This window comes from Nuphar pumila, chromosome 4, assembly GCF_984573655.1.
Source record: "Nuphar pumila chromosome 4, dmNupPumi1.hap1.1, whole genome shotgun sequence".
NCBI classification, from domain to species: Eukaryota; Viridiplantae; Streptophyta; class Magnoliopsida; order Nymphaeales; family Nymphaeaceae; genus Nuphar; species Nuphar pumila.
Window position 1 is genome coordinate 136852398 of NC_143252.1, and position 23894 is coordinate 136876291.

Genomic DNA, 23894 nt, shown 5'->3' on the forward strand with positions numbered 1-23894 from the left:
CCAACTTAGCGGCAGTTACGCGAACTGCTGCTAAGCTAGGTAGGACCAAGGCAACAAAGGGGAAATTATGGGGGTTATTTTGGAAAAATAAGGAGCTTGTACAAAACTTGACGACTTTTTTAGAAAAAAAAAATCTTTGAGCCATGCCTTTAGAAATACCCACCTATATTTTTGAATAATTCATGAAAATAGGCAAGTATCCCCTGAATTCTTGGAATATTACAAAGTACACTACTTTGGACTTTGAAATATTAAAAAATGCTCCTCAAACTTTGAAAAACTTTTAGAAAACATACTTCATCGTGTGGTTGTGTTTGCATCTGAATCAATTATTTTAGTCCTCCTTGCCTATCGAGAGAGACGTACACCCACTTTGTCATTGCAGCAAGGGACACCCATAGTTGCATTTTAGTCTTTCAAAAGTTTACAAGATATTTGTGTGAAGTTAAGTTTAGAAGGTCTATAAAAATATTATGTGAATCTCTTTAGTTTGTGATTTCAATTTTTCGTTGGTTCTCAATATATATAAGTGAAGGTCAAGAGGTTTACAAAAATATCATGTGAATCTCTTTAGTTTGTATTTAATTTTTTGAGGATTCACAAGATATTTGTGCAAAGGTTAGGAGGTCTTCATGAATATCATGCGAATTTAGTTGAATTTTAATCTTTCAGGGATTCACAAGATATTTGTGAGACAGGAGGTATCCACAAATATCACGTGAATCTTCTTAATTTGATTTTATTCTTTTAGAGTTTCATAAGATACTTGTGTGAAGGTGATAAGGTATGTACAAATATCATGTGAATCTCATTAGTTTGATTTTAGTCTTTCAGATATTCACAGGATATTTGTGTAAAGGTTAAGAGGTTCATACAAATGTTATGTGAATGTAAAATACATGTAAATCCCTTTAGTCAGACTTTAGTTTTTTGGAGATTCACAAGATATTTATGTGAAGGTAAGAAGATTCAAGTAAATAACATGCAAATCTTTTTTGTTTGATTTTAGTCTTTTGATGGTTCACAAGATATTTGTATGAAGGCTAAGAGGAATACACAAATATCATGTGAATCTCATTATTGGGTTTTAGTTTTAAGAAAGTTTGCAAGATACTTGTGTGAAGGTTTGAAGGTATTCACAAATTACATTTAAAAGTTAAAAATGATCTTAAATAAGTCTGAAATCGGTGATTTTAGGTATGCAGAGAATTTTGACATATTTTTAGCATTTACAAAAATATGTCATTTTTTAAGGACAATGCAATCAATTTTTGTATTAAAAATACATTATTTTAAAAGTAAAAACAATAGGGTTTAAACTCTAAACCTATTGTTTGCAACAGTGTTGTGAGAGGCGTACGCTAGCGTACGCCTCAAAGGCAAGGCGCACGCTCAAGGTACTGAGGCATTGCTGTGATGCGCTTAAAGTAAATATAAAAAAAAAATCTGACTGATCATTAAACAAAGGTCGTTCTGATGCAGTGGAATACGCATTAAATTCAATCCTCACTATGGATAAAAGCAGTTTCCAGATATAGGTCAACTTATTTTAAGTCTTTTCAAATACTTGAGAGTCTTATGTTGCGAGAGGTGTGAGAGGCGTACGCCTCAGAGGCGAAGCGCAGGCTCAACGCCTCGCTTCTTCTCATCGCATTTAACAACCTTGGTTTGCAAGTCAAAACACTTTGATTCTTTATTTTACACTACATTATATGATATAAAATATATCCAAAATATTTATTACTACTTAACAAGTTTTTACATGTCAAACCAGGCCACACTAAACACTTGTTGTTGTTCGTGTTCATGTTGTTGAGCCTATTTTACAAGTTCAAACTAGCTATTTATGAGTAAGGTTGTGAAAGGGTGGGTTACCCGACCCATCAAGGTATATCTGAACCTGCTCAAATAATAATAGATTATCTGGTTTGGAATTTCACCCGATCACATAAGTGGAATTTCAAACCCAGATCTGCATAATTTTAGAAATTTATTTTATTAAAAATACATATAAAATATACTAGTATGGCCGAGTACTTGGCAAAAAAAGTCAATTAATACCTGGCAAAAGACGCAAACCCAGCCCCGCATATTGCTGAGGTCAGGCTCGAGTCGACCTGAATATTACTCAAGTCAGCACTTTCCATGACCATACTCATAAATTCAGGTTCGGGTCGGGTACGCGACCTCTTTAACAGCCTTATTTAAGAGCCAAGTACAAGTCAAACCACGAGGGGCTTTGCTTCCCGCACCAAGCAAAAGCCCTAGCCTGTGTTGCGTGGGGTCGACGCTCACCGGCTACACTCGGTTTCATCCCTCCTTATTAACCCGTCTTTTCCGGTAGCTGTAAAGAAACCCTAGATTTCAAACGCGTCATGAACCGGCATTTTCCGGTCTCTATAAAAGCCCTATATTTTGAAACTGCGCTTTTCCGTTTTTTTCCCCATTTCCAACTTTCAAATCATCTCTCTCTCTCTCTCTCTCTCTCTCTCTCTCTCTCTCTCTTCACCATGGGAGGATCTCAAAGTCGGGAGGGAAATCTCTGCGATTCGGAAGAAGAGGAAGAAGAAGAAGAAGAAGAAGAAGAAGAACTGCAGTCGGAAGAGGAAAAGGAGGAAAGCAGGGAACAAAGGACCCCTGCTTCCTTCAGAACCCCAGACCCCAATTCTCCGTCGCCTTCGTCCCTCGACGAGATCAACGCCACGCTCAAGGCCCTCAAGCTCAAGTACGCTAACGTGCCCCGCGTTAGGAACGCCGTGAAGCTCTACCTGCACATCGGCGGGAACACCCCCAGCGCCAAATGGATAGTCTCCGAGAAGCTCACGACCTACGCCTTGGTCGACGAGAACGGAGACGCCACCGAGGGCTCCCTCAAGGTCAAGGGCAAGCCCAAGTTCCATCGGAGTTGGGTTCTCAAGGTGGGCTTCAAGGTCCGAGGGTTGGTGTCGCCGGCGCTGCAGATGAAGATGTTCGACGACCAGCGACGCGTCGATTTCGTGTGTGACGGCATCTGGGCTCTGAAATTCTTCACTCCGGAGGATTACAGGGTATTCCTTGCCGAGTTTCAGAACTGTTTGTTCGAGAATCTGCACGAGACAGAGGCGTCCAACAAGGAGGATTTCTACGGGAAGGACTTCAGAGGTTGGTTTGATCCGAAGGAGGCCGACGATTCGATGTGGGAAGACGCGGAGGAGAGCTTCAAGGAGGCCTATACGCCTGTGAGAGACAAGCAGGATCTCTTGGAAGAGTTGGAGGAGGCTACGAACGGAGGGATCCAGAGTATCGCGATGGGTGCGCTTGACTACAGTTTTCTGGTGAGCGATTCCGGTATCGATGCCGTGAAGAACTTGAGTCATGGCATTCATGGCAAGGGAGTCTCCGTGAAATTCAATAATGGCAAGGGTAGGTTTAGCGGGTTGGGTTCTTCTTCTTCCTTTGAAACCCCTAAGAAGGCTCTGTTGATGAAGGCAGAGACGAATATGCTTTTGATGAGTCCAGCAGGAGAAGGGAAACCACATGCCACCGGGCTTCATCAATTGGATATTGAGACTGGGAAGGTAGTGACGGAATGGAAGTTTGCCAAGGATAACACTGAGATAACGATGCGAGATATAACGAATGACAACAAGGGCGCGCAATTAGATCCGTCTGGATCGACATTCTTGGGTCTAGATGATAGGAGGCTTTGTAGGTGGGATATGCGTGATCGCAAAGGGGTGGTCCAGCAACTGGATAGTCCTGTTCTACACTGGGCAGATGGGCATCAATTTGCTAGTAATACCAAATTCCTGTGTTTTGCCACCACTGGTGATGGGTGCATTGTGGTTGGTTCGGCTGATGGGAAGATCCGTCTGTACTCGGATCGTTCGATGAGGATGGCTAAGACAGCATTTCCAGGACTTGGGTCTCCCATTACTCATGTTGATGTAACTTATGATGGGAAGTGGATATTGGGAACAACAGATACGTATTTGATCCTGATTTGCACATTGTTCTCTGACAAAGATGGGAAGACGAAGACTGGCTTCGCTGGCCGTATGGGTAATAAGATCGCCGCTCCGCGGTTGCTGAAGCTGACCCCTCTTGATTCACATTTGTCAGGCCAGAACAACAAGTTCCATGGAGGACAATTTTCCTGGGTAAGAGATTTGCATGATGTTATTGTTTAACGAATTGTTTCTATGAGTAGGTTGATGAGGTACTCTTTCTTTAGCTTTATACCTACTGAAATTGACATACAAAGCAATGCCATTATTTGGATGTTTGTATTGGCTGTTTAGCGTTTACTATAGGTTTATATGATGAGTACAGTTTTATATATTGATATGTTTAACAATTTGACCATATCTAGATTGTGTTCTAGTTTCAAGCATCAGATACCTTAGGTGACATTTAAGTTTTGATGCAAAATTCTCTATTATACAAACTGAAGACAAGTTCAGGTGAAGACATGTTTTCTTATAGGTGTTGCTCTGGAATGACGTTGTTCACTTTGATGGTTTAAAGTGATAGGGAAAAAATACTCTCTCTCTCTCATCTGCCTGCACGCATGCTTCTGTCTTTACCTGGCTTCAAGTCATGGCGAGGTAACACATTTTACTTTTCCTCACTATAGATATTAATAACAATTTGAGGTAGGTCTAAAAAGTCTATGTTTAGAAGGTGATTGTGCATGTGTGCAAGTTAAGCTTTTTAGTTTTCTACTTTTTTGGGGACTGAATTGGTTGATATGAATAAATTTAGAGTCGTTTGTATTTGTTTACTGCTGTGTCACGGATACTCCATTTTGACTGCAGTTATGTATCCCTTTATGTACAAGTCGTACTGGAAACTTCATAAAAATGGTTGTGTCCTTGTATCCACAGCCGTATCCACGTAACATAGGTTTACTGATATATGATGTTTTGACTTTACATGTCAACCAGTTTATCACAGCATGTGGTTTTTTATTGATATATGATATTTTTCACTTTAGGTTCATTTTTTTAAAACCCTAGATTTCCTCGATTGCCTAGTCTTCAGATTCCAGAACTAGAAAAGTTATGCTTAGACTGTATTTGTTTGTTGTCTTCATTGAAACAGAATTTTACTAAGGGGGGTTCTATTCTACACATTTTTGGGGAATCCTTGCGGTCAACTATTTCCAGAAAACAAGGAAATTGTGCATCACTTCCCTACATATATAAGCTATGTTACTTGGAAACTGCTGAGCATTGGTGTCAAACAATGGTGTGAAGTGTTGGTCATTGTGAGCCTTGAATGGAAGATATGTGTGTAATGAAGTATGCGGAATTAGAAAACAAGGTGCATAAGCACATACACAAGTCCAAGAAAGGACAATACAAAGGCATGAAGGTACACAAAAGTGCATACAAAGACTTCAACGAGTCTAGAACATAAACACAATCAACATAAAAAAAATATAACTTTTATTGCACTTAAATGCTTAGAAGAAGCATTGATAAATAGGGACAAAAAGTTCCATATGTATAGAATGCAAGAGAAAAGGGAGCCCCCAAATAGGGTTGTTGGGAGCTCCCAACGGCCATATTTATGACCATTGGGACTCCCAACATATATTTGGTTCAAAGGACCAAAGAGCCCCTTCTTTAATATAAAAAGACAAAAATATAAAAAAAGAAGGAAAAGTACAAAACTGTCCCTAGTGGACAGTACTTATTACAATGAAGGGAAAAGATGAAGATGCCCCTGAAGGGAATTACTTATTACAAACAGTGTATAACATAATATATGTATATATATATACATATATTTTAACAGTGTGCATGTGTGGGTGTTGTATTGTGAAGATATTATAAAAGAAAGTGGGTATTAAACACTTGAACTAGATAATTTGTGGGTCTTACCCTCCCCTTTCACAATTTCTTTTCTATATCCTCTGTCTTCCAAGTGGGTTCCATGGAATCTACTTGCTATTTTATCAAATTTACCTCACTTTTTACAGTTACAAAGCAAATTACGAGATTATCTAGTTGTCCCACCCATGTCTACTACATTTATATTACTTTGCAATAGTTTAACGAAAGCTTCACTGTCTAATGATTAAATGTGTTGTGGCACCTCCCCATATTTTTGTTATATCAAAAATTTGAACAGTTTGTAGGAAGCTTAATTCATAGAAATCAATTACTCATCAAGATGGAAACTAATGCTTCTTCAGGCACGAAGAGGGTCTAGATTAAAATCAGGTGTAGTGTCGTGTGACACTAAGGTAGTCTTTTGAGAAAAAGATGGATGAAAATGCTTATCAGTGATCTAAATTGTCGGGATTTTGTCCTCAATAAGAAATAAAAAATAAAAAAGGGTGCTTCTAAAACTATCTCCTTTTTGCAGTTCTCTTTTTCTGTTCTATGAGATATTTGTGCAGTAATAGTTTGTCGCTTCAACAAGAAAGCATTAATCTCTACTTTTTCACTCCAAACATCCTCCTATAAATATCATTCTTGTTAGGGCAAGACATGCTACAATGACCCAGACAGAGGGTCATCACAAAATGTTTCTGTGATATGCGTCATAGAACATTAAAAGGACATGGCCGAGATCGCGTACGCCAGATGCCAAAGGGAAGGGAGGAGCAAGAGAAGGTAGCATATGGGCACCCTGTCTTATTTCTGTCTGCCCTGTGGCTGTGGAGTGGATATCTCTTTATATATGTGTTCTTTGTCTAGTTTTCTTCAAGCCTTGATGTGGTGACTGGGTAACACAGCCCTTGGTCCTTTTGTCACTATCTTATTCTACTATGGGCATGTTTGCAATGCTCTGTGACTCTTGTATTTCTCAAGGTCCTGTAATTGTAAATCACAGTCACACGCTTTCTCAAGGTTAGTGAAACATGAGAAAAGTACAAGTTGTGATTGTTCTTGCCTTGAATCTTGTGAAAGTTGGTCACAACATTGACCTTGTGACCAGCAATCACAGCTACTTTCAGAGATGATATTGTTCATCCCTACCTGTGACCAAAGCAAACATGCCCTAAGTGAATTTGTTAAGTGCATAAGCCGGCAAAGACGGTGACTGGCTGCACTCTATCGGCCTTTTGCTGGAAACAAACTTGAACCTGGTCTTTGCATTTGTCAATCCTTAATGGTTATGGTTCCTCAACCATTCCAAATCATGGTATCATTTTGTTCTTTGCACCTCTTTAGGCCTAACAGGCAGTAAGAAGCAGAGTTACCGGAAGCGCCTAGGCAAAAGGGGAAGCGCGCTTCGGAAGCGCGAAACGTCGCGCTTCCGAAGCGTGAGGGGAAGCGTCCCCCTTTTTTGGGAAGCGCGCTTCCCTTTTATGGGAAGCGCGTCCCCCTTTTATGGGAAACGCGCTTCCCATATATGGGAAACGCGCTTCCCATAAATGGGAAGCGCGCTTCCCCCACGCTTCCCCCACGTTTCCCCCACGCTTCCCCCACGCTTCCCCCTCGCTTCCCCCTCGCTTCCCCATTTTTTCATTTTTTTCGTTTCCCCTCGCTTCCGGTTCGCTTCCTAGGTCGCTTCCGGTTCGCTTCCTAGGTCGTTTCCGAGACGGTTCGGAATTTTCTTCTAAGTGGTCCCACGCTTCCCCGCTTCCTAAATTTTTTAAAGTGCCTCGCTTCCCGCTCCCGCTTCCCGTATCGCTTCCCACTCCCGCTTCCTCGACTGGTAACTCTGGTAAGAAGTCAGGTTACTCTCATTATTTGTGCATCATTCACTTGATGCACTCAAAGATCAAAGTATAAAAGAGGAATTTTGATTTAGCAACATCAGAAATAACTGAGGATCTCATTTATAAGGTTTAGAAAAGAGTAGACTAATTCATTTTATGACTGTCAATTTGTCACTTTTTTGTGTTAATGATAAAAGAGTCTTTGTTTTCTTTTTGTTGTGCTACTCATGTACAAAATGTGGATATTTTAAAATGAACGGAAAATTTGAAGGAAATTTTTGGGAGAAAACCTTCATAACATACTGGTAGCAGCAGACAGCTAAGCACTTTGTTTCTTCAAACCCTCAGCTGGGAGAAATCATTCTCCAAATAGAGGTTGCTTAAAAAAGAAAGGGCTCTTTTGTGGTTGTGGAAATTTCAAACTCTTACGTCACTGTTGCTTGACAATTTAATAGAAAAAGAGTTTTCTAGTTTAGCTGCCTGACAAAGAACCGATATTGTTAGCCTCTCAATGATCTTGTTAAGTGCTCTTTTATGCATGAAAAATAATGCTATTTTTTATTTTTTTATTTTATTTTTTGGAACTAATATGCGTGAACTGGCTTATGCTACTGCCAATCTCTTTTCATCTTATCATGTTGTCAGCTCTTATGCCAGGTGCATTTGTTCTATCACCAAAACTTTTGGCCCAAAGGCTAGTTTACCCATTTTCCTTTTCTTTTTATATAACGGGGAGAAACCACTGCTTTGGTCTGGACATGCCGTTATGGGCTGAGAGGTGCCACGTTGACTGTGGCCCTGTTTCAGCATCTGCAGTGTAAAACTCCTTCAGTACTCTCCCCCTGTCCACCAGGGATAGTTTCTTGTTGCCTCTAGTTTACTTGCAGTATGGCTGAGTTGCGCTGTGAAGGCTAAATGAACCCTGATCCTGATGTATGATTTTACAATTTCTGCAGATTACTGAGGGTGGGAAACAAGAACGGCATCTTGTTGCTAGCGTCGGCAAGTTCAGTGTTATATGGAATTTCCAGCAGGTGAAGAACAGTGCTCACGATTGTTACCATAATCAAGAAGGCCTGAAGAGCTGCTATTGCTACAAGATTGTTCTCAAGGATGAATCAATTGTAGACAGTCGCTTCATGCATGATAAGTTTGCTGTAACCAATTCCCCAGAAGCTCCACTGGTAGTTGCCACACCAATGAAAGTTAGTTCTTTCAGCATATCAAATAAAAGATGATTCACTGGGTGCTGAATCTTCTTCATGCCTGTTTGAGTGTGAGGCTAGCAAAGACGCCTGTCATGGATTGGAGTTTTCTGTGCTTCTGGATTTCTCCAAATGTATTTGAATAGCATTTGCACTTTTTTCTCTCTTTAAAAGACATCTATTTTGTTCGCATTTTAATTAGTGAAGATTGTGTTGTGTTTCTGTAAACTGAATGTTTTTTGCTCATTGCCATATTACATGTTTGTCCTCTCCTGTGCTGCTTATGTTCATGCAGAAGCGTATGATATTATCCAATTAAATGCAGTAGATCCTTTTCATTTGGTTTGAACTCTCAATTCTCTGGGAACTTCATTTGTAACGATTGTTTTTATGAAAAAAGGAAATATTAGAACATTCTTAAAATTCACTGTTATGTGATTATCATCTGAATGTGTTTGTACCTGACTTGTACGGCCTAGGATATGCTTTTGCTGGAAATTGTGTTTGGTGGATGAAAGTGGGCAAGTTTTGTGAAGATATTGGACTGGAATCAGGTACATATCTGGGTCTGACATTCCTGGCCCTTGCTTTCTTTCAATTGCATGACTGGTGCAACAAAACTCAGAGCAGATCAAGTGGTCAGGCCTGACTACTTTACAAAGTACTTGGGCCACACAAAACACAGAAAATTGCTGTGCATGTAAAGATCTTCTGCGTTATATGTTACACACGAGAAAATCGCGGCAACCATTAGCGATTTTCTGTGTTTTGCATGGCCTGAGTACTTTGTAAAGTATTCACCCCGATCACCTAACCACGCCTCAACAAAACAAGGTCCAATCCTTGAGATTTATCTGATCTATGATTTAACATATCAATTCCATTGGGCAGGGCTTTGATTTATGACTTTGGCCTTGTGCCCAAGTTGGGGAAGATTCGTGAATTTATGGTATAATTGAATCTCAGATTCAATGTTTGAATCATTCTGATTGGGGCGTAGGCATTAAATCTGATCCGTTGGGTCTTGAGATCCAGGGGATTCAAACATACCTTAACTCCTAAAGTGTCCAGTGCTCCTCGGTAGTGCCGTAAACAAGCTGAACGAGACAAGCTTGGCTCATTGTTGTGGTGAGCTAAGCCGAGTTCAAGCTCATAATCAACCCAAGTTAAACGAGCAGAGTTCGAGCTGGCTTATTTATAGAAAAAATACATTGTTTTAGAACTGAAAGAAATAGGATTATAAAAAACTGTGGAAAATATATTTAAAATATATTTCTTACTACCTGACGAGCTTATACGAGGCGAGATGAACCAAGTACCTATTTTTCATATTCAGCTTGCTGAGCCGAGCCACGAGCAGCTCGGCTTGTTTACCAGCCTTAGACCTCAGGTTTCGGATCTAACGAGTGAGGGCGATTTATTTGAGGGCGATAGATTTGAAGAGCAAGGCTAATTGGGTCCCAATAACTTTTAATAAGCATGGTGAGGAGGGCGTTGCTATCTTTAACTGTTTAAAATCTGTGGCTCTGCATTGCTGCTGTTACTGCAAGCATTGGTGGTGAGGTTTCTGCCTGTGACTACTGCTAAGGGATGGTGATGGCGATGGCGATGGTTTCTGCCTGTAACTGCTGCTACCCTTCTTTGTTGTGCTATCCTTCGTCGATTAATCATCTAGGCTTCCACCGGCATGGGCTGTTCAATACTGCTGCTGCCATTAACTGTCCTCGAAGGCTGACGACAGTTCGAGCCCAGCGGGCTTCTTGGCTTCCTGGTTTGGATCCTCCTCCACACTTGGATGACACGTAAGTTTTCCAGCGAACATAAACTGTTAAGGTTGAGAGAAGAAAACTCGTAATTCTCTGCAAACCAATGTTCTTGGTCTGAATTTTAAGCGACCTCAAGTCACAGAGAGAGAGAGAGAGAGAGAGAGAGAGAGAGATTGTGCCGTTTAGTGAAATGGTCAGAATGGAAGAGGTTGATAGGTAACTATAACAAATGTTGGTCTGTTGGTGCAGCCTGGCCGGGGATTTTGGGTTTGATCCACTGGGTCTAGGGGAAGACCCAAAAAGTCTAAGATGGTATGTTCAGGCAGAGCTTGTGCACGCTCGTTTTGCAATGGCTGGTGTGGCAGGAATTCTCTTCACTGATGTGAGTATATCTGGTACAATTCAGTGGACACTAGCACTGGTAAAATGGGGGCTTGAGGTGTTCTTCCAAACAAGAGAGAGAGAGAGAGAGAGAGAGAGAGAGAGAGAGAGAGAGAGATGATGGATCAAATTATCATTCTCCTTCAGATAGGGAAGAAATTTTCCAAGTCTGAGGTAGCCAAATTCCTCTCTATAAGGGGGCAATCGGCTTGCTTTCTCAGATAATCAAATCCTCTTAAAAAAAATAACTTTTTTCCTTTCAGAGAATGCAGAAAAGTTCAAGAAGATTGTTATAGCATGATAACTTTGGTGGCAAAAAGTTCTCCTAGTCTGAGATACCCAATTACATTTCTGTGAAAAGAGAGCTGAGAAAATCTGTTGGAAAAACTGGTTCAACTGGTGTGTTCCAAGATCAATAATTTCAGGCCTTTCTGATGACATATCTAACTTGTTCTTTGATTCTTAGTTTTTTTTTTTATATTTACATGGAGAAACCACCCCAGGATCAGAGACCTAGCCACGCTGGTTCTGCCAGACGTACTTACGGTCACTGTCCTGGCAGTGTAAAACTCGGTGGGCTTACCCCTCGGCTGATTTTTTTTTTCCTAAGAATTGCAGTTACTCCGAGTAACGGGAATCAAAGATCTACCAGTTTGGTATGAAGCTGGAGCAGTAAAATTCGACTTTGCAAGCACAAAGACATTATTTATTGTTCAACTGCTTCTAATGGGGTAAAGTGACCCAACCAGTCTGAATATCTAGTCAAGTAACTGCATATTAAGGATTAATCCTCTATCCATTTTGTCAGATTTGTTGAGACCAAGAGGTACATGGATTTCATTAATCCCGGATCACAAGCAAAAGAAGGGTCATTCTTCGGCTTAGAAGCCGCACTCGAAGGATTGGCACCAGGGTGAGTTCTCTGATGGATATGCCTAGACCAAATTAGAAGGGAAAAGGAAAATAAACAAATATCAAAACCCAGAAAAAAGAAAGGCACCTCTCACTCTTCGAACTAATCGCTCTTTCTAAATGAAAACAGCTATCCAGGGGGGCCCTTGCTCAACCCACTAGGTCTGGCAAAGGACATTGACCAAGCTCATGAATTGAAGCTCAAAGAAATAAAAAATGGTTGGTCTCTCTAGCCAGAGTAGGCACACCAATTCAAGATAGCTGATTGCTAATTAGTCATGGTTACTGTGTTGTGACAGGACGACTGGCAATGATTGCAATGCTTGGCATTTTTGTTCAAGCCTCTTTAACACATACTGGTCCTATTGATAATCTGGTTGCCCACCTCTCAAATCCATGGCATACAACTGTTATTCAGACTCTCTCTTCCATGGGGTCATAAACTGAGAGAGAGAGAGAGAGAGAGAGAGAGAGAGAGGTGTACGTTTGTACTGTTTCTAATGTAATTACAGGTCATGCAGTCACTATTTGTACATGTTCAGCATTTCCAAATTTTTAACATTAAGCTCTCTTCTTTCGTGCATAAACTTCACTCAAATTGGTACTTTAAAATCTTCCTCTTCACCTTTTTTGGGCAATTTTCACGGCATCATATGGCAGGAAATTAGTTGGGATGATAGAGAGACACCTTGTACAGCATTTCCATGCCCGAATGGGGGTGCGGAAGATGAGATATACGGTGATGTACAGTAAGATTGGACCTGGAAGAAAGGCGACAAACAAAGGCTCAAGAAAAAATATATACCATCACCATTATTCCAAACCATCATTTTCCTCCTCGAACACCATTTTCATAACAATGTTTTATAAAATGGCAGCCAAAAGCCTTCAAATGGTAATACTGTTTTCAAAGACATGAGAAACTCATTTTCCTGCATCATCTAAATGACCTCTTAGCCTTGTAATATACCATTTTAATATCTCAAAAAGATCAGAATTACAAAATATTATTAGGTAAAGAAACATCCACAGTGCTCCATACAGAGAACACTGCGTATTTCCAAACAATTTTTCAAGAATAAGATGCATAAGCAGACACCAATATTGCTCTGCGCATCGTCAAGTCTGCAACAAACGCTTGGTTTGGACCAAGAAGATAGGCAGAACGCTTATACAGCGAAATGGGGAAAAAAATGTGTAGCTCCCTCTCCCCACTCACTGACTAACAATACACACCACCAATTCAGAGCCAATACAGCTCTTACATAGGAGGCAACTTATCTAAAACCCATGCCTTGCACTGAACTACAAGGCTTCGGCACCAATAGGCTTCTCTCCCAACTAATCAACTTGGTGTAGATTGCAACACGCTGTGGAATTTTCTAGTTCTAATATTCATCTATTCAAAGCGCTGATGTACCACTTGATGCTGGCTTAGCAACATAGATCTGCTTCACTTTAGCAGCAGTAAAGTTCTTATCCCCCCCTGCAGCATGGTTCCTGCCAGTAAATCCAGTCCTTCGTGGCCACTCACTACTGGAACCCAGCTTCTGTGTTGCTCCTCTACCTTTCTGTTCTGTGTATCCAATAGGAAATTGAGCTGAAGAAGTTTGAGGCTGAGCAGACTGGAGCTTAAACGTAGAGCTAGAACTTTGGCTTCCATGTGTAGTGGCACTGACATTATTACTGCTATCACCAATACCACTGCCCTCACCAACATTAGTAGCAGTGCTTCTTGACGAGTTTTTGCCACTATTCTGCCCCTTAACATTCCCAATGCTGTAGGAACTGGGCCTGCTAGCTGGAACAGGAAGAGAACCACAGCCAGATGATGCATCACCCAATCCCAATTCATCAGGGAACTGTGATGCTGCATCGTTTGTTGGAAATGTTTTATTACTATCTGCAGGCTTTGAAGGTCGGCCTTCATCGAACCTACTCCCACTTGACTCGACTGTTGTTGTATGGTTAAACTGTTGGGGAGGAACCTCTGATTGCTGCAGTGGCATTGATATACCAGCTGAAGGAGGAAAAGAATGAAGGGATGGTGCAGGAATATGAGACCAACGAGCTTGCACTGCTAAGTCTGCAGATGGCTGCAATGTAAATAGGTTTATCACATTGTCAGTTACTCCATATGTATGATTGAATTCGGATAAAGATAAAATCATGACATTAACAGAAACAAAGAAACCATGAGTAATGCATTTTTAATAAACCTATAATCTTCACTTTGGTAATATTTTCAGAAACAAAAATGGAAATTTCATAATACCAGCAATATCACCGACTTATAAATCCAATCATGTCAAAATATCTCATTTCTAAAGTATAATGCACTATGATAATCTGCTAATCTACCTGGAATGGTGACATGTCGAACAAGCCCAAAGGAGATGCAATTGGCACAAGTGGAGACCCAGGGGCCAAATGCTGGATTGGCACAGGTATGCTGGCATCACATTGACCAGGCACCATATTGACATTGTTGATGTTGCTATCGTTAAGGCCCACTGCAGTAGAAGATACAGGGATATGCTTCCAATCAGGTTGCTTCCCTGATGGAATATATGCAGTGCCCATCAATCTTAAACCCATTTGCCCAAATTGCCCCACTGGAGCGAAGTGGTTATAAACAACCATGCGGGGAGGACCTTGAACACCATGGATGGCCCCAGGAGGACTAATAAAAGGGCCAGTGAAGCCCGCTGGAGGGCCATAGAAGGAGTCTACACCTGAATGGAATTGTTGCCAGGCCCCAAGCGATCCTGAACCAGATGCATTGCTCTTTTGAGCCTGCAGCTGGCTGCTAGTCGACTCATCATGTGGACCAAAAGTGAAAACAGGGCCACCCAACATTGGGTTCATTTCAAAACAAGGAAAATGTGAATGTGGTGCCCCAGGAAAGTGAGACAACATTTGACTGGAAGAGCCCTGTGGACTTGGTAAGGGTGGCCATAAGGATAGGGATGGAGTCTCCACAGAAAGATCAGCAGGAAGAGCTACAGAAAAGGATTCTTCACTTCTTGATTGACTAGAAAATGGCAGACTGCTAGCTACAGCTGCAATAAGATGAAAATATCACATCAACAAACAGCAGGTTGCAACCAAGCATCAACAGCAGATACACAATTTGTTTAATGAAGTGAGCAAAGACCTCATACCTCCCGTAGGCAACATAGAAACATCTACACCTCCATAGCTTCTTGTATCAGTGACAGATGCAGAACCAGCACCTAGACCATTTCCAACTGCCTCATCGCTGATGATAGCAGCAACAGCAACTGCTGAAGCAGCAGCCGCAGCCTCATCTTCAGCATCCTCCAGCTGAACACAAGACTCTTCAGAATGCTTCGCTTTGTCAAATAAGATCATGCAATCACCCTCTGCTGCAGTCACTTTCTGTTCAATTGACACATCTGACATGCACGAAACAGAAGGGCAAACACCCCTCAAAACAGCACAGCTACTAGGTGGCAAGATGGTGGGAGAAGTAACAGCACCTGAAACGAAGACAATTTCAGAAAATTGACCAGCCATATCTTAGATAGATCATCCAACGAAGTGAGCACAAACATATCCTCACCAAAATGAATTTTCTCTCCAGCAAGGAGCGAATTAAGAGAGCCTGCTGAAGCAGGGAATGATTTATCCTGTGCTTTAATTGAGGTGGATCCTTTGCTAGTTTCCAGAACCAAGCTGTTATGATCAATTGGAGGAGAAACCCGAGCATCAAAACTTGCAGGCTTCATAGCATCATCAAGTTGGTTCTGTATCAATGACATGACCTGGAGAAAAAATTTGTTAGCAGACAGGATGGGGGCAATAAAGAAGGGGAGGTCAGATGCAGATCCCAGAGCATTCAAATTGCCATAGTAGTGACTACTATGACAACAAACCTACTCAAATTTAACATTTCAGTCAAAACTGCTTTGAAACATAGGTTCCCTTGGGTTATTTAAGAAATCGAAAAAAGTGAGCCACAAATCCTTGAACGTTAACTTGAACAGGGACATCATGTAGTTCCAGTCATCCAATTTTGCTTCTACGTATTCCTTGTAGATAATAAAATCCACTGTAACTAAAAATCCTGCAAAGTTTAGACACTTGAGAAGAATATAGAAAAATACAAGAATACCTGACATGGCCATATATTCTTGTACATTCAAAGGACTTGGAAACATGGTTATAAGCTAATCCATGCCTGAAAAAAGAATATAAAAGCACAAAAGCAGAAGAATGGGGACTAGAAAGGCTGAAAAAACTGACCCTGCATGCCCTCCAAAGCACCACAAGGAGTATGCAAAACTCCACAAAAAAAAGGGTAAAAGGTCTAGAAATAAAATATGGTATAGTTCCCACAGTTAAATAGTTGAGTGAAAAAATTCCCTAACGTTGATGTTATATAACGGGAAAGCTCACCTATATATGGAAGAAGTCTACCTCTAAAACACCTACATTGCAAAAGAAAAGATTGCAATAGAGGTGACATGCACTCCGAAAACTGATCATATGGGGGAAAAAGATCCCTAGATCCTATACTGGCTACCAAAAATAGCATGTCAAAGAAACAAATACAAAGGTAGCTAGAAAATACAATGATTAATAAACAACCTAGTGAGACCTCATTCCCTTGAAATTGCTCCTCAACAAAGTTGTTGTCATAAGAAAGACTACCAAAACCTCAAAATATGATTATAAAAGAATTGGAGAGTTACAGAAAACCAAAAAAAGAATGATCCTTCCAAGACTAGAAGCTTACATGATTAACACGTACATTACCCCAAGCACCTAAAGAGGTTGATGCATCATCCGTAACGACATCGCTATTCTCGAATGACAAGCCCTGAACCAGGTTTCCTCCCCGACCAGGCATAGTTGGGAAGGAACTTGACTGAAGAGAGCTGAAGAAGAATCCAGTAGGAAAATAAGCACTAGTAATCTTTAATAAAATGGGGAGTGCTAACTGAAGATGGTAAACATACTTCATATTCAGGGACCTTATATCAGCTTGAGCATCAGCATGTACTGCAGGTGTACCAATTGGAGGCAGAGGCTGGGATGCAACAGTGCTAGCAATTGGTAATGGCATTTCAACATTGTTATGCCTTCCATCAGGAATGGCAGGTTCACCACGAAGCCCATTTGGTGTTGATGATCCACCATCAGAACCCAAAGACAGAGGGGTCTTACTAGAAATTAATGACCTTGCATCATTCTTTGAAACAGATCGAGGTTTCCGAGATCCCTGGTACAGAAATTATTCACATCTAAGCCAAAGTGTTTCATTCCACTTGCATGTAGATAGAAGTGAGAGACAAGAAGAAGAAGAAAGGAGATGATGATGATGATGATGATAACGACGACAACAACAGAAAGCTTCTATCAGATAACGAGTGGATGGAGGAATGGTTACCTTTGCAGCTCTAGACTTGGCCTTGATTTCCTTCTCCCTCTGCTCACGCCGGTCATTCAACATCTGTCTCTTTGACCTAACCTCAATGAAATTATCTTCATCACTAGGTGTCTCAATACCTGGCTGTTTAAAAACACGCACAACGCCACTCTGCAGAGAAGCATCAACATCCTCCTCATGTCCTATGTTCCTCTTGAGGTTCCTGCCCACAGAACGAGGACCTTTCTCCAAAGAAAGACTCTTCAATGATGTTTCAGAACCAAGTGTTTTCCCTATCTTGCCTCCAGAATCAATAGCATGGTAACTAGTATAACCTGAACTTTCAATGCTTTCAGATCGAACTGATAGCTTGGTGGCTTTTTGTGCAACAAAATCCTTCCTTCCCCCACCTTTTGAGGAGACACTGGCAACTCTCATATTGGAAGCTGACACCTGTTGCCCAGCATAGCTAGCAGAATCCTCAGCAACTGTTTGCCTTCTATCAACATTCTCCTGCACTCTGAACTCATTGTGGCGAATGGCTCGCTGACCCCTTCTTTTAAAGCTATTAGGGCCTACACGAGAAACCTCAGGTACTGGATGCAGGTATGCAACACCAGCATTCCTAACATTATAGACAACTATACCAGCTCCATTACTGGATATTGTGCCAGGAGCTGGACTTCTGCTGGTAGCTCTTTCACCAGAAAAAGCATTAGATAAGATGGGCTCTCCATGAATTTGATCTTGTGGATCCCTGCTATTAATCATGGGTTTATGCATCTTCTTTGTGACTGCAACTTCATCGCCTTGATCCCCAGCATTAGGCAGCAGTCCAGATCTTAAGTCGTTTGCACTAAAAATTGAATTACCAGTATGACTGCAAGCCTTATCACCGATAGATTCCATATTCTCCATTGTTGGCAATGTGGTGGGTTCAGTGGTTAGATTTTCTTGCCTTAGCTCCACAACTTTTGGTGCAAAGGACTGCTTGCTCTCCAGATGATCTGTGGGGATTTTATCTGTTGTATGTGTGCTATGTGAAGATTCGTGACCAGGCTGACTATGTAGAGGCACTGTTGTCTGCTGGCTTATAGAATAATGTCCTGGAACAGTTGGCTGAACAAAAGATACTGTTTGAGGAGCTATTGGCAAGATTCCTTGAGTGATCGGAGCTGGGTAACTTAACTGACCAAACTGGAACATGGGAGGCTGAGGAGGGTGCAATTGACTAAGAGATGGTCCAACCTGAGGGTGTAGATGGAGGGGCATCGGAATCGACCCAATTTGGATGGCAGGCAATGGTGATGGCATCAGGGAAGGCCCAGAAAACAGGCCAAACTGCACCTGAACAGGGACTTCTGTCTGGCTTGGGATAGATGAAACTGCAGATGTAACTGGCTGCACTGCTTGGATAGAAGATGCAGATGTGGCCACTGATGTAGGAAGGTGCTGACCAGATAAGACAGAATCAGATGGTTCCATTTCATTATCCACATGCTTAGCATACGATACTTGTTCTTTGGATGCATTCACCGGTTGAAGAACCAAATCTTGAAGTGCCTTCTCAGTTTCTTGAATCGATGAAGATAAGAATGAGAACTGCAACCCAGATGGGTCTATCTTAGGTTGTTGGTCATTTTCGTTACTATTTTGAACCACCCATGCAAGTGAAGCCTCAGATAATCTCGAGTCTGGTGGTGCAAGATCAGGAGAAACTTGTTGAAAGTCAACTCCACTTTTAATGAAATCATTGTTATTTACCTCGATTGAGTTCTCAATATACGAAACTGGTTGAATAAGCACACCTGTTTGAATCTGCTCTTCAAGATGCAAATCTCTGAAATCCTTTGCCAGGTCAAAGTTCTCTTCATCTCCTTCATGTACTTCATCTACATCTTGATATGCATCTTCCTCTTCATCATATTCTTCTTGCTCCTGTGATCTTTCATTGTCTTCAGCTATCCAATCTTCTTCACCAGGAGATGCTGAACCTGATGATGCAGTGATGACCTTGTCTGCTGCCTCTGATTCCAACACAACATTATCATTGTCAGACATAGCAATCTGCTCATAGTCAGCATGCAAAGCATTTGAATCCCCACCCTCCTCTATGTCACCATGTGAAAGATGAGCGGGAGAATTAGGCAGGCTTGAGACTGACACTGATGACTGAGAATCACACCTGAACGTGTTCTTATCCTCGTTTTCCTTCATGGAAACTGTGTTCTCTGGCATCTTGTTCACCAAGTCAGATTGCTCTCTGTTCTGATGAAGACTGTTTCCATAATCTGATTCAAGAAATTCTGCATCCTTAAGTAGAGGAAGCTGGTGTTCAGGTTCACCATCTACAAAGGTCGAAGAGCTAGACCGTTCAATATTGATACTTAAAGAAATTCTATTGATGGAAGACAGTGATGGAGGTGGAAGAACACGAGGCTGTCTTACAAAATGCCGTGATCGCCCAAACGGAATCCCATCAATATCAGAGTTCTGAAATATTCTTTCTGCATATGGCACATGAGGACCACCTCGAGTGTGAACTTGTCCACACCCAAGATCCACAAACTTCTCCATTGAATTCTCAGTATATTCTACATCTTTATCCAAATCCCTGTTGTAGTGATCATCTACGGCAAAATTCCACCTCGGTCCTTTCATTTGAGAGATGTCATCAGTCATCTGCATTTCCGGTACAGCAACTTTTGAGAATCCTCTACTTGACATAAATCCAAGCCCCCCATATGATTCTCTCCTCGAGAAGCCTCTTCCCCCAGGAACCACATCACGATGTGGATTATTATCTTGCATGAACAGTGCTGAACTTCTATCATTATCATGCCCATCCCTTCTCCAAGAGCCTGCATGCTTCGTTCTGTCCATGCCAGCAGCATTACCATTTCTTGCAGAGTGTGGCTTAGAGCCTGTATCAGAGGATCGATTGAGACTAGATGACTCAGAAGATGCAGAACTTGTAAGTCGCTCCACCATCCTCTCACTCTCTTCCCACTCACCCACATCAACTATTCTTGAATTTTCTCTATCTTTCAGTGATCCAGGGATACTCTCATCACTTGTTTTCTTCAACTTTTCATCTTTTGAGGCTTCAGCTTGCCTCCTTGCCATCCTAGCCTCCAGCTCCAAAAGCTTTTGTCTAGCTGCTTCTTTCCTTCTCTCCTCCTCCAAGAGCATATGCCTCTTCACCTCTTCCCGTGCCCTCTTCAGATCCTCAGCCCTTCTAGCAGCTTCCAACCTCTCTTGTTCTGCCCTCCAAGCAGCTTCCCTGGCCTCCTCTTCGAGCTTTCTTCTCTGTTCTGCTTCTTCCCTGGCCAACCGCTCTCTCTCTTCCTCCTCTTTCCGTGCAAGCTCCAGGGCTCTTGCCTGCTCTTCAAGCACCCGATGGCGTTCCTGCTCTTGCATTTTCTGAACCCTCTCAAGTTCAGCCTCAAACGACTCTCTTACAGGATCATAAAAATCAGCAGTCTTTAGCACATCCTTCCTCTTGAATACCCTCATATCAGGAGCAAAAGGATCTCTACCATCAAAAGTAGAACTTGTAAGATCTTTCATGAAAGCGTCCTCGATGTATGGCTTCCCATTGTGTGAAAACAAACGTTTTTCCTTGCCAAAACTAAGAATTGGATCATTAATAGGGAACCCTTTTGTCCCTGAAGAAAATGAGGACCTAGATATTCTTGTGTTATGAACAGCATCACCAGTAGAACCTCTAAGCCGGTTGGAGAGATCACTTTGTCTGCTCTGAGAAGCTTGTTCAGTGCCTCTGCCGCCAACTGCTTCCATAGAATGGTTACCCTTCCGACCAAACTGTCCATACGAATCTCTGTTAAAAGACTCCTTGAACCTAGAATCCTGATTGACATTGACAGACACCCCAGAACCATCCCAAGCACTGTCTTTGGATGATTCCTGTAATGAATTCCTCCCATATGGTGCTCGATCAATCTTACTATCTTTCAGGATATTCGAAGTTAGAGATGGCCTCATATAACTCCCTCCATTTTGTTCCATTCCTGTATCTCTGGTGCCAACGCCATCTTTTCGCGCAGGCAAGCCTCTCCATGGATTCTCATCTCTTCCACCTCTGTTACCAGGCAGTTCTCTGACATATATATCTCCTCGAATGGTATCCCTCAATGCAACCCTACCAGCATCAAGAAAGACGGTATCTCGACCATTTCGATCAGAAGTCAATGCATTCAATGAGCTACTCTTATGAAATGAGTAAAGATCATAGACACTACTACTACCACCACGGGGCATCCCAGTCCTAGGAACATCCAATTCTCTCTTCCTACCATGAATCTCGGTTCTTGAGAACCCATGATCCCTGTTGTGTTCTGGCCGGTAACTGGTGTCACGTTCATCATCCGCCCAATCGTAAGAGTGACTCAATCTAACCATGGGAAGCGGGCCAGGCAGGATCCTCTCGTCCTTCCTTGTCTTCTCACCATCGTTAAAAAATGCAGACTTTCCGTCCAACCCACCGTTATCATCAGCACTACCGGCATTAGCCCAAGGCTTTATCTGGGGACGCATGGACAACGACAGTGGCAAATTCAACATTCCATCCGAGGGCCTCAGTCCCTGCTCTTTCAATGCTGCATCAGTCTGCTTCTGCTGGTCCTTCTGCCGCAAGAGCGACTGGGCAACAGGCAGAGAAGCTTGTAACGAAGGGAAGTCTTCGCCCCGGAGCACAACCGCTTTCTCTACGGGATGAAACCCATCAGCTGGCAGAACTGGCGCCTCAACTCCGGTAGCCCGAGCTCCTGGTGGCATGTACACGCTAGGCCTGCAGCCGGCATCGTCCCGAGCTGAACCCACCACGCGGTGAGCAGCTGACGCACCAGAAGGGGCAGTCTTCCCCGCCTCAGAAAGCTGCCCAGCCTCGCCCTCACCAATTCGCAAAGGCTGTGGCTTCGTCCAGCCCATGCCTGACGAAGCAGAGCCCAAACCAGGTCCAGAGGCGCCAATCAGGCCGCTGGAAGATGGATCAATCTTCTCATGCTCCTTCCTTAGGGACGGCAGGTTCAAGGGGGGAGGTACCGTGAGGCGAGGACCCTTCTGCCCGGAGGAAACCAGGCTTCTGGGCCTAGACAGAACCACCATGCCCCCATGGCCCAACATCCGACCCCTCCCACCACCACCCAAAGAGCTAGGCTTCCCATAGGATTTGTTCAGGTTCACAGAAACGAACTTGCTCCCGACGCCCGGGCCCGGTTTCACCATTCGCGGACGGCCGAGCTCAGCCACAGCATGAAAAAACCCAGGATCGCAGCCGGCCTGCCCCGACCACTCTCACACCCGCCCCAAAGAAGAAGGCCAAAACCCTCGAAACTCTAATCCAAGGGATTAAACCCCAAGAAAACCCTGAAATCTACAGCTAAAACCCTAATACCCGCGAAGAATCGAAGGCCAAAACGTGCGGCCAGACAAGGGGACAATCGAATCTGGTAAAAAGACTGCTTGGATCGCCAAGATTTCAAATTGGAGGTGTGTTTAGGAGCCGAGATCAAAATCCCAGCGGATCAATTCTAGAAAGTTAAAGAAAAAAGAGTGGGAGGGAGAGAAAGAAGCAAATGGGGAGGGGGGTGGGAAAATGGGGTTTTGGAGGGCAGAGGTGGGTACCGCTGCGGGAAGACGTTGCTTTGGGGTCGTGGGAATGGCGGCCGCGCAGGAGGATCGAAGGGGAATGATCCCTAAGCGACGTTTGCCCTTTGCAGAGAAAGAGAGAGAGCGCGAGAAAAGTGGGGCTTTTGTTGGCTTCTATTTCGCTTCTCTCTCTCTCTGTTTCATTATTTTTTTTTAATACAAAATAAAATTAGAGTGAATTCCTCTCTCTCCCCCTTTTTTATTTAATTTGTTAATATAAAATTAGAGTGAAATCCTCTCTCCTCCCTTTTTCTTTAAATTTTTGATGAAAAATAAACTAGACTAAAGAGAAAAAGATTATTAATTTTTTAATCAAAAATAAAATTTCTCTTTTTCTCCCTTTTTTTTATTAATTTGTCAAAGAATATAAAATTAGGGTGAAATCCTCCTCTCCCCACTTTTTATTTAATTTTTTGATGAAAAAATAACCTAGAGTGAATAATAAAAGATAAAATCAGAGTGAATCCCCCTCTCTCCCACTCTCCCCTTTTTTATTTAATTGTGAAACCCTCTCTCCTCACTTTTTATTTAATCTTTTAATAAAAAATAAACTAGAGTGAAGAGAAAAAGAGAGAGCACTTCTCTTCTTCCGTTGGTTAGATGGTTTTTTTTAATATAATTTTTGTGTTAGGAAAAAATTAATGTTCTGAATAATTTCCTCAACTAATTGGCTGTTTGTTAGTTTAGTGGCATCCTTTTGACCATGGGAGTTTTTCCTTTTTTTCTCATTTCCTCTTTTATCAACAAGGTGGGGAATGTGGATATTCCTTTGTGGCATTTCATTCAAAGTAAAAAAAATGAAAAAACAGCATGAAAAATTAAGGAAGGGTGAACTTTAACTATATTTAATGATAAACAAAAGTAATTGATTTTAGATAATAAGGTGTTTAGGGCATGTTTGATGGCTT

The 23894-nt window shown here is 42.1% G+C and overlaps 3 protein-coding genes across 3 annotated transcripts; 2 read left to right on the plus strand and 1 right to left on the minus strand.

Moving 5' to 3' along the window:
- Positions 1-2510: 2510 nt before the first annotated feature.
- LOC149841217 (protein CYPRO4-like) lies at positions 2511-9249 on the plus strand. Its single transcript, XM_090004710.1, has 2 exons — positions 2511-4139; positions 8614-9249. Exons 1-2 carry the CDS (start codon positions 2511-2513, stop codon positions 8893-8895), a joined length of 1911 nt encoding a protein of 636 aa, XP_089860836.1. The 3' UTR covers positions 8896-9249.
- Positions 9250-10338: 1089 nt separating this feature from the next.
- LOC149841218 (photosystem I chlorophyll a/b-binding protein 5, chloroplastic-like) lies at positions 10339-12508 on the plus strand. Its single transcript, XM_090003698.1, has 6 exons — positions 10339-10664; positions 10878-11010; positions 11628-11740; positions 11818-11922; positions 12052-12140; positions 12221-12508. The coding sequence occupies exons 1-6, from the start codon at positions 10453-10455 to the stop codon at positions 12361-12363; spliced, it is 795 nt and encodes a 264-aa protein (XP_089859824.1). The 5' UTR covers positions 10339-10452; the 3' UTR covers positions 12364-12508.
- Positions 12509-12893: 385 nt separating this feature from the next.
- LOC149841219 (uncharacterized) lies at positions 12894-22695 on the minus strand. Its single transcript, XM_090003697.1, has 7 exons — positions 17338-22695; positions 16907-17169; positions 16684-16825; positions 15508-15709; positions 15086-15424; positions 14283-14983; positions 12894-14017 (listed from the first exon to the last, which is right to left on the minus strand). Exons 1-7 carry the CDS (start codon positions 22561-22563, stop codon positions 13325-13327), a joined length of 7566 nt encoding a protein of 2521 aa, XP_089859823.1. The 5' UTR covers positions 22564-22695; the 3' UTR covers positions 12894-13324.
- Positions 22696-23894: the final 1199 nt, after the last annotated feature.

Bases quoted from the DNA above. Each gene is read 5' to 3' on its own strand.
- LOC149841217 (XM_090004710.1), top strand. From the start codon at position 2,511: ATGGGAGGATCTCAAAGTCGGGAGGGAAATCTCTGCGATTCGGAAGAA. The intron at 4,140-8,613 runs GTAAGAGATTTG...CAATTTCTGCAG, and splicing joins ATGGAGGACAATTTTCCTGG to ATTACTGAGGGTGGGAAACA.
- LOC149841218 (XM_090003698.1), top strand. From the start codon at position 10,453: ATGGTGATGGCGATGGCGATGGTTTCTGCCTGTAACTGCTGCTACCCT. The intron at 10,665-10,877 runs GTAAGTTTTCCA...CTGTTGGTGCAG, and splicing joins CCTCCACACTTGGATGACAC to CCTGGCCGGGGATTTTGGGT. The intron at 11,741-11,817 runs GTAAAGTGACCC...CCATTTTGTCAG, and splicing joins GTTCAACTGCTTCTAATGGG to ATTTGTTGAGACCAAGAGGT.
- LOC149841219 (XM_090003697.1), bottom strand. From the start codon at position 22,563: ATGGTGAAACCGGGCCCGGGCGTCGGGAGCAAGTTCGTTTCTGTGAAC. The intron at 17,170-17,337 runs GTAACCATTCCT...TTTCTGTACCAG, and splicing joins CCAAGTCTAGAGCTGCAAAG to GGATCTCGGAAACCTCGATC. The intron at 16,826-16,906 runs GTATGTTTACCA...ATTCTTCTTCAG, and splicing joins ATAAGGTCCCTGAATATGAA to CTCTCTTCAGTCAAGTTCCT.